The sequence below is a fragment of the Myotis nattereri genome (assembly GCF_964212035.1).
Source record: "Myotis nattereri genome assembly, chromosome: 5".
In the NCBI taxonomy this organism is placed as follows: Eukaryota; Metazoa; Chordata; class Mammalia; order Chiroptera; family Vespertilionidae; genus Myotis; species Myotis nattereri.
The window spans coordinates 49,614,331-49,628,984 of NC_138080.1; the positions used below are offsets into that span (position 1 = coordinate 49,614,331).

Genomic DNA, 14,654 nt, shown 5'->3' on the forward strand with positions numbered 1-14,654 from the left:
AAAAAAAAAGCCTTACACATTTGACTTAATAACAAAATATTTAATTGTTATTTTCCCCTTCAGAAGTGCTTCATCATAGCAAACAAGTTCCTTTCAGAACCTTGCCCCGGGCAGACGGCTGTATCTTTCTATACTTTCGTTTTTTTCATCCTTTAGTGACTTTGTCTAACTTTTCAACCAGCCTATTTAATTTGATTAATTTAGTGCTTTGTAAAATTATAACATTTGTGAGACTTTGAGTGAAAGAGTGAATTAAGCTGTTGTTTTGAAGTATTCAACTGTTGAATGAATCAGAGGCTCTGTCTCCAAGTTTAGGGCTGTGCTAAGCCAATATAGTTAATTCAAATTGAGATATGCTGTAAGGATAAAGTACAAACTGAATTTCAAAGACTTGGTTCATAAAAAGAGATGTAAACTACCTCAATTTTTTATTGAGATTAGGGAGAGAAACATTGATTTGTTCAATTATTTATGCATTCATTGGTTGATTCTTGTATGTGCCCTGACCAGGGATCAAACCTGTGGGACCATGCTCTCACCAGCTGAGCTACCCAGCTAGAGTCAATAATTTTTAATATTGATAATATGTTGAAATAACTTGAATACATAGGGTCAAATAAAAGACATTCTCAAAATTAATTCCACTTATTTTCTTTTAAAAGCTTCTAATGGGGCTGCTAGAAAAATTTAAATTTACATAGGTAGCCTGCACTTGTAGCTCACATTACACTTCTGCTACACTACACTGTTTTAGAGGGTCCAGATAAAATATGGAACCTGAGACTTGATTTCAACTTATGTGGATATTTAACAGCCAAATAATCCTCCCCCCCCCCCCAATCTCTGAAAATCTTTTGTTCACCATTTGAATAGAATTCCAAGTTAATATCTTCAAATACATACTGTGTCTTTTAAAATCATGCATCTGTCAAAACAACTGGACTGCACTAACCATCAAATTCTGTTCTCCGTCAAAGTGTGAATATCAAAGATGCATCCTCCGAGTGTGCTTCTGATGTGCCTGAGGGGCAATGCGGACAATTCAAGCTTAAAACCAACTAGGCTTGCTATTTCCAGACGAGATAGTTAACATCACGAGGCCTTAGAAGAAATACACATTGCAATTCAAGTCTGTGTTCTTAAACTCTCCCCTGCTACTGTGAAGACTCGTGTGCCCATTTGGTCTGATGATGAACATTGCCTGAAAGTATTCCTTGCTCCGGCGACTTTTAATCCTTTCAGAGACGACTCTTCAGCAAACTTGTCACGTTTCCGTATCACTTCAGACTCTGTTTTATGGGGTCTTATCATTTGGTGTCTTCTCCTCCTTTCCTTTCTAAGCCAAATAAGGGAAACGAGTCAGTGAGAGAAAGGGGAGAAGATACAGAAAGTGAGTAATTCAGGATCATCTCTGTCATTTGTTGTGGCCGAGGGTTAGAAAGATCTTCTTTGAAGGAACTCCCACCTGTTGTATCAGTCACACTGGCATCACTTCCGGAGGGCTGTCTTCTGCGGGGGGCAGGGAGGGCAGGGAATTTGGACCCGTTTGTGACACAGGCACCACGACCGCGTCCTTGGTGTCCATGTTGACGTTACACGAGAAGCTCTTTTCCTGCTTTTTGGCAGTGTCCGGGCAGTTCTGCACAAAGATTACACGGTTGTAGGCCTTCAACCTGCGCCACAACTGGACGTAGGCTTTACACTGTACATACATGAAGACGAGGCCCCCTGTGAAGCCGATGGCCACCACAACCAGTTTTGTCCAGAATGGCCATTCTAGAACACCTTGAAGCAAAGAGAGAGAGAATGTTACCAGTGTACTTGGTAATCTTTCTCCATGACCCCTTCAAAAGGCCATGCCTGCCTGCTGTGGCTCAGTGGTTGAGCGTGGACCCATAAACCAGGAGGTCGTGGTTGGATTCCCCATCAGGGCACGTGCCCAGGTTGCTGGCTCCATCCCCAGTAAGGGGCGTGCAGGAGGCAGCCGATCAATGATTCTCTCATCATTGATGTTTCCACCTCTCCCTCTCCCTTCCTCTCTCGGAAATCAATAAAAACATTTTAAAATAATTGTGGGTAAGGAATTGATTGCTATATGTTAAATTTTGTGGATAAGAATTATAACCTGAATTGCTTAATTGCTTCCAAATATTCTAAAGATGTTAAAATTGTATGTGAAGAAATTATCTTTCCTACCTCCGTAATGATCTCATTTTTCCACCTATTATAAAGTGATCAGATACTACATTAGACTTTTGATATGTACTTTGACATTTCTTCCTTGTAGCTAAATCTTTAAGGAGGACAGTGAACATAGTGAAAGAATCAGAATTTAAAATCCTTTTTAACAAGGTAAAGTAATAGATATATGAGATTGTACCTACAAGTCTGCCTCCCCACCCTCATTCCCTTAAAAGAGAGAGAGAGGGGAGGGGTGTGGGAGGAGAAAGAAGATACCACATCTCACCAGAGAAGGAGAATTCCTAAGTGCAGACATACATACAATTTAGGATTGTAGTCACTTTAGTCAAAATTTAATAAAATTTTTATTTTGTTACTGAGGGCCACCACTTTCCTCTCCCCCCACCCCAATATGGCCAAAATAGTGTCATCTAAACATGTTTTCAATGTAAAAATCATTAATATGTTTATTATACAGCAAAAGATAAAGGCTGCATCCCTTAAAAATGGAGGTAATACTAGTCTTTACCTCATGGGGTTTTAGTGTGGATTAAATGAATTAATAGTTCTTGACACATAGAAACTGCTACAAGAACGTAAATTTGTTTTTGTTGCTGAGTGATTTAAATGCTACCCATCTTTGGCTGGCTTAATGGGTTGTAGATAAAGAGCAAAACTTTCACTGTGCCTATAATAACACATTTTTACTGCATTGAGCATCAATCTTTGGATGTCCCACCTGGACTCCAGGCAATGAAAACCAGGAATCCTGGGAAGGAGGAAGTCCTGTTGGCTGCCAGCCAAGCCCCTAGCATTTGTCAGCACTACACCTCCTCACCTGTGCCCCTGGGCATGCCTTGCAATTCTAATTCCCTTCACGGAGAACAGCTCAGAAATCTCACTAAAGGTTAGCTAAAGGTCCTGAAATACTTAAGTGGCAACTCTGTGTATTGTGTTTGATAGGAAACAAGCTAAACCTTCAGGCCACAATGACAATGGCTTGAAAAGTGGGATGTACCCACTGGCCTGTCTCAGACTCATATCTTTATAAGTCCCATTGGGTAAACCACAAGATCCCAGGTTGGTGTTTATGATATAGCTGCAGATGAGGCAAATTACTGATTTCCTCATCTTTAAAACTGACCTCTAAGGTCTCTTCCAACTTTTAAGTTCCAATTCTCCTAGCTTAGTAGCAGGTCACGTGACTGGAGGCACATGGGGTGTGTTGGAAAAGCCTTCCTGAGTCCCCAACAGCAGAAGAGAACCTGTCTCACTGCACAGCCGCAGAACCAATGCAATAGTTATAAAAAGCACCCCATTGTTAAGTTGGGGTCTTTCAGCTGCGTGCTGAGGTTATATACAGTTACAAAATGTGTTTGTATAATGGTGTGTATGGCTGATAAGACTGGGACGTGGTTTTCTTCACTTATCCTGGTTGCTTCTCTCCAGCTGGTATATTATTTTAAAAAAGAAAGAAGTAAAAAAAAAGGAAGGAACAAAGAAGAAGTTTTACATATTTATAACCTTTTCCTTGTTTCAAGGGTAATACTCATAGAGAGTAAACGGGCATGATATATGTGCCTTATTGTATAAACACAAAGTTTCTATTTATCTGAAGCAAGGCCAGGTTCATGGTGTCTTTGAAAAATGAATCATAAAAAGAACCTTTGGAGGTTAGGGTTAGTTTTACAAATGAGGACACTGAGCTGCTGAGTGACTAATGGTTTTGTTCACCATAACTAGCCAGAGACCAAGGTGAAACTAGAACCCTGGCCTCTGACAACCACCCAAGTCAGTGCTTATCACATTTAACAGCAGCAGCACATGTAATTAATTTAGAAAGGAATCATTTAAACACAAATGCTGAAAAAATGTGGATTGCAGGGAAATGATCTTGAACACATACGCTAAACAGATGCTAAGAGCCACAGTTCTTATCTGCTGGACTCAGCCGCAGCCAGCAAAGATTTTGGAGCCTCTAGTAATACCAAGCGCTCTCTGAATAATGAATCATGGCCCCTGCCCTGGGGATACGTAGAGGCTCACCAGTGAGTTATGCATGGGGAAAAAATCAATTGGTTATGCTCATCTTCTATGGTGCATACATTTAAAAAATTCTGGGCAACAATAAAATCTGTACTTCCAGTCTTTTTAAAACTGTTTTTTTTTCTTGGTCTTTGTTTTGTTTTCAATACATAAGTAGCATACTGGAGGATTCTTCTAGAATATGTGAAGATAAGGTACAAAGAGCAACTGTTCTCTCATTAGAGTTGGCAACATGAGTACTTCAGGATATTAAAGTTTCAAGCACCATGTATTTTTATTTTATTTTTTACCCTTCACAAGTGACAGAGAGAGAGTGAGGTGAGAGAGCTATCTGGGGCATCATGCATATTTAATCTGAAAGAACAACCAGTTTAGAACAAGAAGGTTTTGCCCAGCTGGTGTGGCTCAGTGGTTGAGTGGTGAGCTATGAGCCAGGAGGTTCATTCCCTGGTTAGGGGGCATGCAAGAGGCAGCCGATGAATGATTCTCTCTCATCATTGGTGTTTCTATCTCTCTCTCCTTCCCCCTTCCTCTCTCAAATCAATAAAAATATATTGAACAACAACAACAAGGGTTTTTCCCCCCCTTCAGGATTGCTATTACAGTTCAAAAGATTTTGCTGATTTATAACCTCAATTTTGGGCAATTTATCCCTCTTCAAATATTTTTGAAGGTTTCTAAGATGGATGGAAAACATGTTGACTTTGAAATGATGCAGTTTTTTCCTTTTTTAAAAAGGAGGTGTCCTTAATTTCCCCCTCACATGTGGCTGAAAGAGGACAGAAAGAGCCCTGTAGGCTCGTGTACCTGGACCAAATCGGGGTGACCCCTGGGAGAGGGCAAGGCCACAGTGGGCAAGTTCATGACTCCCAAACACCAAACTCCAAGTTAGACATCTACAGATATGAAGTCTGGCTATCCTGTCTGCCCTATATTGCTAGGAAAACCCTGGAGTCGCGAGGTCGTATGTCGGGTGTAGGAAGGTGGGGATGGTGGTGGAATACCTCTGTTTCCCCATACATATGCAAGGCAATGTTTCTGGAGCATTTTCTGTGACTTGGCTTAGGCCAGTACCTGTACATATGGGGAACATGGACTTTTTTTTTTCAAAAGGCCCTACCTTCTAGGACATTATTTAATAAGGACCTAATAGACATGCTTAAATCCAGCACCTCAGGAACAATGCATAATGTAGTTTTAAACAATGTAGTTTGACATGAATTGTATAGACATGAGTTAAGATTGAGCCAAAAAACAAACAAAACCTCACCCTACCTGTGTTTCTAACCACAGCACTTTCTCTTTCAGAAGAGAGCAGCGGGATCTGTCACTCCGTCACCACCCCTCCTCGGCCCCTCACCCCCCTTAAACTACATAACCCACATCCCAGGGCATCTGGCAAGGCCTCACAGTCCCTTTTACTGGCCCAGGTCCCCTTCTGCTTCTAGGCCGCCAGGAGAGCACATGTTGGTGCGCACTGCTGCCACCATGAGGGCAAGTGTGAGAATGCAACATCTTTCCTTTCTACTTTTATGAAACCGAAGAGATACGGAAGTAACAAAGCTTTCCCTTTTAAACTATTTTCCTTACTTCCTCTCATCTTTTTCTTTCTTTCATGTTCCTTCTTTTTTGAGTGAGATGAATAAACATTTCATAACTGTGCAAAGACACAGTTACCATCTGAACAATTTCTCCTTTCAAATTCACCAGGGGTTTAATTTTTTTGTTTCTCCTTTTCCCGTGAGGAAGAGGGGGTTAGGGGACTATTTCTCACTATTTTACCGGTTATGATTGAGGCTTAGAGCCTCACTTAGTAACACTTAGAGCCCGGTGAGAAACAGGTGGTACCTTCAGAAGTGAAGACAATCAATTTTAAACCACCGATGCACATTAAATGTTAGAATATGCCTTAATGACTTTTAAACACTCTTCTTTGCAGACTTGACAGTCAAACCTAGTATGTTTAAAATTTCAAACCACAATGCGAATCCTATCACATTACATAGTATTAAGTAACAAGCTATAACATTCTCTACCAGAGTATCATCTTATTCATGTTCTAAAAGAAGCAATGACTGGAATGAACTAAATAAAATAAAAAGGCCTTCCATTTTTACTACTATTTGCCTTTGCAAAGAAGGAAGAACCTGATGCTTATTCAGCTCCTGTGAAGTCTGGAGTGGTGGATGGCATACAAGTACTTCTCCCCACCAAGGTCTACATGGACTTCATTATCTCGCCTCTCGGCTTGGGACCCCATACGTCTAATGCTTTAGAGCCAGAGCACAATTGGAGAAGACTCAGTTTCCAGTACTGGTTTTTGCTAGTGCATCATACATGAAGATCTAAACCGGGGAAATGGTTTTCCTACCCAGCTCTGGGTATTGTCATAGAATCCAAGAGAGAGAGAAAGAAAAGGAAGGTGCTCTTACCATTGTCATTGCCTTGCCTGATCTCCTCCGCTGTCCGATCTATTAATACATACAAGGACCACACCACACAGGTGATGGCGATGACGTGGAATGTGACAGAGCAGAATATTTTCCTCCTTTCACTTGTGGTCATCTGTAGTTTCTCCCACTGCAATCAGAAACAAATCGCATGAGACTGAGTTTCTAAGTAGGACATTTTGGCCCCCATTTACACCCCACACAGAGATCAGGATTGGAGGGAAAACATGAAATGTTTGCCTTGCCAGAGGACACTCATGTTCAAATTAGTCTTCATGTTTAGAAAGATTGAAATCATAACCTGTGGCATTATAGGTAACTCGGATGAATATGAAAATGAAAACGATATTTTCCTAGTGTCCACATGAACTAAATCAAGTCATTTCTGTTTTGTTAGCCTATAGTTTCCTTGCCCCGTAGCATGAATGGGATACTTGTAATATTTTTAGAAAACATTTCCTCCCAGGGTTCTGCATCTCACTTCTTTGCGGCACTAGGTTACAAGTACTAGTAGCAATAAATGATTTCTTCTTGGATGAATACGTAATCTGAGACAGTGTTGCATTTTTTAATGTATAAATCCAACAAAATAGTTGAATGGCTGTGAGAGGAAGTCAACATGGGTTCACAAGTCTTCTAGGAAACACTACTTTTGTTATCTGGGCAACGTGAGAAAACCAGTGGAGGCCCCTTTTAGAGCAGTCTTGATTTTCCGCAGTCACTACGAGTACAATGGCTATCCCCCAGTCACCCCCTGCGCATGGAGTTGAGGGCTGCTGACTCCATGGGGTGGTGGTGGCGGGAACTATTGTTAGTCATACATGAAGGGTTATATGAGAGAATGTGTCCATTGTTAACTTAAAAAATATTTTTATTTATTTTTTGAGGGGGGGGGAGAGAGAGAGAGAAAGAGAGAGAGAGAGAGAGAGAGAGAGAGAGAGAGAGAGAGAGAGAAACATCCATGTGAGAGCCGAACATCAATCTGCTGCCTCCTGCACACCCCCTACCCGGGATTGAGCCCTGACCAGGAATCAAACCAGCAACCTTTAGGTGTACAGGGCCCCGCCCAACCAACCAAGCCACACCAGCCAGAGCAAGTCCATTATTAACTTGGAAGAAATAGACCCTCAAATGAAATGGCGATGCTTTGACAGCTAGGGTACCACTTTGCGTGAGGAACTGTGATTTTATTTTTCTTTGCATTATTGCTGTGGGAAAATCCAATCACGATTTTACTAGAGGTGACGTCATGGGCTAAGCTTTAAATACTCTGTGATTCTTCGTCTTCTTTATTTACAGTGCTCTTGTTAAAGCAAAATCTTTAGAACTTCGAAGACCCCCCACCCCCACATAAAATTCCAGGCACAACCCAATAGAACACAAGAGGGCATCCATTACGGTCCGTGAAGCCCTGGCTCTGAGACGTGGGTGAAGTCCTTTAACCTCGCTAGGCCCACTCGCCTCGTCATAAGATGCGGACTGTGTCCGAGGTTACGACAGAGCACTTTGGGGAGAGGATGTCCTTTTCTTCCTTTGTTAACAGGCCAGTAATCCGACGAGGGTCGGCATTGTGCCCAGAGCAGAGCTGCTTTCCAGCCTTCCCTGGCAGAGGCGGACAGTGGCTGTTTGCCAGCAACGAGAGATGAGCGGCTCTCTACGGGCATATGGAGTTGTTCCATCCGGACCTGGCATTGCCCCTTCCCCCTCTCCTTCCTTTCCTCTTCTCTGCGCCCTGGAATTCATCGTTACCAGTGAGAGTCCCGGCAGTCACCTTGCAGCCTGGAGGACAGCCTTGCGCACTGGGGAGACCTCAGCCCGATGAGCAACAGCCCCGCCACCGCTGCCACGCACACGCCAGGAACACACAGCCCCATCTGATTGAGCCAGATTTCCCAGGACGCTGCTACTTGCTGTCAAAGCCATTGCTGATCAGTGACTGAGGCAGATGCTCCCTACTTCTCTTCCAGGATGACGCTTAAGATCCTATCGTTTCTTTTCGAGGAGGGCACAGTACTTCAAGTCTGATCAAGAGGCTCCAGAAAAGCTTCTTAGAGAAAACAATGCTTTATTTACAAACACCATCCGTTTCTCGCCCCTCACTGGCCAATCAGCACACAGTTTTCTTTATAAGGGTTTGTTAGAGCCGATGGATAATTCATACTTCATCTCGTACTTTCTTTCTCATCAAACTACATTTTACATAGTAGGCCACGTAGATAACAGAGCGATCTTAGTACTGGGCCTAGGGGAAAACCACATGCTTCAATCTCGAATCTATTGTTAATTAACCAATACTGAATTGAAAAAAAAATCTTAGTATGGGTATCTCGGCTTTCACAGGTAAGCCTGATTTTTAAAAACTCGTTTTGTTATTGATCTATTGCAATATTAATCTGAGTAATCTGTATAAGTATAGAATTGATTATCATTTGGTGATAGCATTTTGTGATTTAGTAACTATTTCTTGCATCACCTCCGTATTCAGTAGGACCAAATACGCAGTGCAGGATGCTGCAGGAAAGCAGCTTTCATTCTAAGTGTTCCAAGTGGATGAGAATACCTTCAGTAACAAAATATGCGTATCAAATCAACCCTCAATCGTAAAACTGGCTGTAGGGAAAAAAAAAAAATCCATAAAAAGGGGTCTTCTTAAATTTGAGGAGAATTTTGATGCTGCGGCTGAAACACATTCTTCCAAATTAATGAACCTCAAATAGGAAAGTATCAGGGGCTGGCAAGGATGGACCAAGTCAGGTAAAGACTTCTAGTTCCAACAGTAGAAATTCTGAAGTTGTCACTTCCCAATCTCAGGAGTATTTTAAAAAGAGAAGTGCGAAGGGACCGTCTAACTTTCCTACTTTATAAATCCTGCAGGGACTATTCAGGAATTCACTGACAGCACACAGGGAAATGTGGTTCCACAGCGCCCTCCTCTGCACGGTCCAGTTACTGCATACTATTGTCAGCACAAGGCATCACCAGAAACCAGTGTTTGGTAAAATCTCAGACACATGGACTAATTCGGGCAAGGGGCTGTCGGTTAAAGCCAAAAGTCCGTTATATCATAAGGTAGGTTTTCCAAATGCAAATGTCAAAAGTGACAAATTAGTTAGTTTACCTGTTTTTACTTATGTAGACCTTTTTGTGTAATTAAAATGAAGTATACAGGGAAAGTTTAATTTCACAGAAAACTTTTCTATATGTATTACAGCAATTTTAAATTTATACTGAATAGAGCTAGTAAATGTTTGTACCCACCAGTCACTGAGAGTAAACGAATGTACACGGCTGGGGCGTGGCTTAGTGCACGTGGGAACATTGTGGGCACACATTAAAACTGTGGCAGAAAGCCACAACAGGAGACGACAGAACCAATGATCCCACGTGTGATGCGGTGTCACCACGTGGTAACCATGCAGTCTGATCACAAGCTAATTTTCTGGTGTGATTACATGCTAATCATTCAGCTGATCATTCGCCAAACATTGTTTACGACTGGTGACTCTTGGATTTTAACATGTAGACTATAGTTGCAGATATGTAATATTTATTTATGTCGGTGAAATTACTAAAGCATTTTTCCAACATATGGCCTATCTGCTAAAATTTGTTAAAAATAGCAGTGTATTAATAACAAAAAACATATATAACCTGTGAATTTAATTACAAGCAAATCTTCGTTAAAAGCATTTTAAAATTAACAGGGTGTTAATTTTCACCTATGGCACATGGGTTGGAAATTTTGTCTGTTAAATCCAAAGTCCGTTAAATTGAGGTCTGCAAAATCGAGGGTTTACTGTATTTTATAAAATGTTCATCCATATCCTTGCATTTTCAGGTTTGTATACAAAGTGTGGACAAGTTTTATAAGCCTACACAGGGAGGAATGGATGGAGAAGGCAAGGACAGAATTCTTATTTTAACAAAGATGTCACGAAAGGGCCTGAGCTTAATATTTGGGATGCTGACATTCAGTAAGAGTTCACAAAAGATTTTGTGTTGGGAAAGTGATAAAATGCACATAAGCATTTGTGCTCCCCTGCCCAGTTTTACAAAATAACGTGTGCTTATGCCCTGTGACCACGTGTATGACATTGACCCCTGTGACCTCTGCAGGCAGGGCTACTTAGGGAGCCGCGCCTCATAGGGTGCTCGGCAGCGCCACCTGGCGCCTGTTAGAGATGCAAATTCTCAAGCTCCTCCTTGAAATGAAATGGTTCTCAGTTGGCTCTGCCCTGCAGTGGATGCAGCGCGGCTCTCTGACAAGACAGCAACCTCATGTTCACTTGCCACCCACAGGGAACCAGGGCCACGGCCTTTCCTATGTAGGGGACTTATGAGTAAAATATCGGCCCTCAAATCCCTCTGTTATAAGGTGACACATGTCTCTCCAAGTGGTGTCAGTGAAGCTGATGGAAATGCTAAGACTGAGCAGCAAGGGCAGGGCACGCACCCAGCACACCACCCAGCCTTCCATAACCCTTCACACTGCCAGCTCCCCCACTGCCCCGTCGGTCACCCAGGTCTCTTTACACCTTCACAATGGGGCACAAGCTAAGGTGGGCAAGGCCAGTTTCATGCAGTGGTCTCTGGCCTTGCTTTAGGATAGTGGTTCTCAACCTGTGGGTCGCGACCCCTTTGGGGGTCGAACGACCCTTTCACAGGGGTCGCCTAAGACCATCGGAAAACACATATATAATTACATATTGTTTTGTGATTAATCACTATGCTTTAATTATGTTCAATTTGTAACAATGAAATTGGGGGTCACCACAACATGAAGAACTGTATTAAAGGGCCGCGGCATTAGGAAGGTTGAGAACCACTGCTTTAGAATTTATAACCTCTGGGCCTCTGGTAGCTGGTTTATTTTTCTTGGCCTTTGGTCTCTTGCAGAAACCCCTCAATAGTAGAAAGGATTAAACGGAACTTTGTTATGCATTTAGAAATAGTTGTAGAAGAGTTGCAGAGATGTAAAGTACAGCATAGGGAATACAGTCAATAATATCCTAATAACGATGTATGGGGCCAGGGAGGTACTTGAAATATCGGGGAGACCACTCTGTAAAGTATATGCTTGTCTAACCACTCTGCTGTATATCTGAAACTAATACAGAATAATATTGAATATAAACTGTTATTGGAAATAAGAAGTATGCTACTGTATTTGTCTGAAAAGATTTCCACATTGGAGCAAATATTGTTTCTGTGAAAATTTGGTGCAGGTTTTCTAATTTAAATTACTTGTATTCATATTCCGTCCTGAAACATAAATTCAAAAAATACTGCTTAATGAGAATACTTTTTAAATTTTTGTACCAATGAAGAACAAATGCAGTTTATTTGCACAATATCAAAACACAGGAGATAGGGACTGCTTAACTTTATTCACTTTCTTTTCTTCCTTGACACTTCCAGCTCCGTTAACAACCAAAAGAACCAGCATGATCAGCAAATCTATGTAGTGCTAGAGCAAACAATTACCACCAGGTGGCGCCAAGCCCAAACTATTGCTAATACGAGCAATAGTGATCTTTCGGGTTCTTTTTTGTTTTGTTTTCCCATTTTCAGCCAGACTCAGGAGCTCCCAGCTAGCCAGCTGCTTCCGATCACTTCATCAGTGCCGCATAAATGCAAAATCACATTTTAACTGTTTAAAATTTTCTGACCCTCCCTGCTTATCACATTATGGTGGAGTTTAACTGCATGTGAGTGACAACAATAGACAGAATAGGGAGGCTAAGGTTTATTTCATTATCTATATGCTTAAGTAAGAGATATTGTGCTAGAGGATAACAAGTAAATCCTAAAAAAAATTCTGGGGCTTATAAAGTTGGTGAAGTTCCCAGAGGCCCCATGGGTCTGAGGCAGTGGTTCGTAGAGAGTGTTCCCCAGAAGCAAGCATTAACTTCGTTCTTTTTCGTGTTGATTAAATAAGGAGCCCATTGGGCTGAGGCGCTAATCCTGAGGTGGCCTATGGTCCACATAAGCAAACAAACACCTACGCCTGTAGCTCAGTTGGTTAGAGCATCATCCTAGATTCACCAAGGTTGAGGGTTTGATCCCCGGTCAGGGCACATACAAGAATCAACCAATAAATGCGTAAATAAGTGGAACAATAAATCAGTGTGTCTCTCTACATCTCTCCAATCAATAATAATAACAAAAACCTCAGCCTATAAATGCCTGGAGGTTAAAAAATCAAAACCTAAGGAGAACCAATTGCAAACAGCCAACCAGGCTTTAAGCTGTCACCAGTCAAATATTTTCCTTGCTCTGCTTCTGCACTTTCTCTGTAGGAGTCTTTCTCCTGGCTCCTGTGGCTGGAGCACTCCTAATTACTTCTGGTTTGACACTGGTTGATTCCAATTGATTTTTACTCAAGTACACTCTTAAAAATTTAATATATCGTAGTTTGTCTTTTAATATTAGAAATGCAGTAATTTTGGGCCTCACATCAGACTTACCGAATCAGAAACTTTGATGGTGGGGCCCTGCAGTTTGTGTTTTATTTATTTATATTATGTTATTGATCTTTAGAGACAGAGGAAGGGAGAGGGAGAGAGAGAAACGTCGATGTGAGAGTGACACAGGGATTGGCTGCCTCCTGCACGCCCCGGACTGGGGATCTAGCCTGGAACCCGGATGTGTGCTCTGAGCAGGAATCAAACCAGCAACCTTTTGGTGCCAGGGTTGCAGCTTGTGTTTTAATGAGCCCTCAGGTGACTCTAATGCAAACTAAATTTTGAAATCACCTGCCTCATGGATGACGCTTGGCAGAGTTGTATGGTGACTTCAGTGGAGTCTATATTGGAAGTAGCATTTGTCACTCCCTAACATCATCAGTAGTCCGGGCAAGGAAAATCAACAAACCGGCTTTAATCAACCTGTAATATGTCAGGTTAAGTAAACACAAAATCAGTGAATTTGTTTGGAGTTAGCTCATTAAACACTAAAACAAATTGTTTCATTTTTTTAATTCCACTTTTCAAATTAGTGTTTATGTACATTAGATTTTACATAAGCCTATTAAAATCTAGTTTTACTGGTTACAATTTCAAATACTTTGAGAGAGAACCAAACAACAGACTTTAAACATTTATAAGTAGTGATTCTTGAGACCTAATGAATCCTAAATTCATAAATATGCCTATAGTGAATAATGTCCCTCTTAGAAATGGATTAAAGAACCCTGGGGAAAATGTGACCTCTTCAGACTTTTAAATATTGGCTACCGTCTGATGACAGGTAGGAAACAAGAAAGCCAGGCTGAGATGGAGATGGCGGGCAGTTCCCTGATTACCTAAGTGCTTACTGGGTGCCGGGGTCCAACCCCAGCAGGTCCAGGGGTTCCCAAAGGCGTAGATGGAGTCGGCGAAGAAGGAATGACAAGGAGGCAGCGTTCAGTTGATCAGCAGCCTAGCCAGGATCTCTAGCCAGGATCTCCAGCCAAGTTCTGGTCTGGATCTCCAGCGAAGTTCTGTGTCCATGTTCTCTTGCTAGGTTCTCCAGCCAGGTTCTCCAGCCAAGTTCTGGTCTGGATCTCCAGAGAGGTTCTGCTCTGGATCTCCAGCGAAGTTCTGGTTAGGATCTCCAGCCAGGTTCTGTGGCCATGTTCCCTCGCTAGGTTCTCCAGCCAGGTTCTGTCCAGGTTCTCCAGCCAGGTTCAGTCACCAGGCTCTAGTCAGGTTCTCTTGCCAATTTCTGTAGTCAGGTTCAGTCCAGGATCTTTTGCCATGTTCTCTCCAGCGAAGTTCTTCTGTCTCTAGGTTCTGTGTAGGTTCTGTCTTCTTGGTTCTGTCTTCTTAGTTCTGTCTCCTGCTGTCTTGTTACATCTGTATTTATACCAGTTGATTCAATCCTATCAATCTCTATTACAAAAGTTAGGGCGTTTCTTATCTCCATTCCAGGGAGTAAAGATTATGTAGCTTAAGCATGATTGTTCGTAGTTAAAGTGATTAATTACCCGCCTGGCAC

General features: G+C 41.9%; 1 protein-coding gene across 1 annotated transcript in view; it reads right to left on the reverse strand.

The window, feature by feature from the left end:
- The window catches only part of MARCHF1 (membrane associated ring-CH-type finger 1), a gene marked incomplete at its 5' end in the record, with an annotated part of 361,070 nt that continues 346,416 nt past the window's right edge, over positions 1 to 14,654 (reverse strand). The window contains 2 exon segments of the mRNA XM_081091749.1: positions 1 to 1,785; positions 6,660 to 6,807. Coding sequence (XP_080947875.1) covers positions 1,478 to 1,785; positions 6,660 to 6,807 — 456 coding nt within the window. The 3' untranslated portion in view covers positions 1 to 1,477.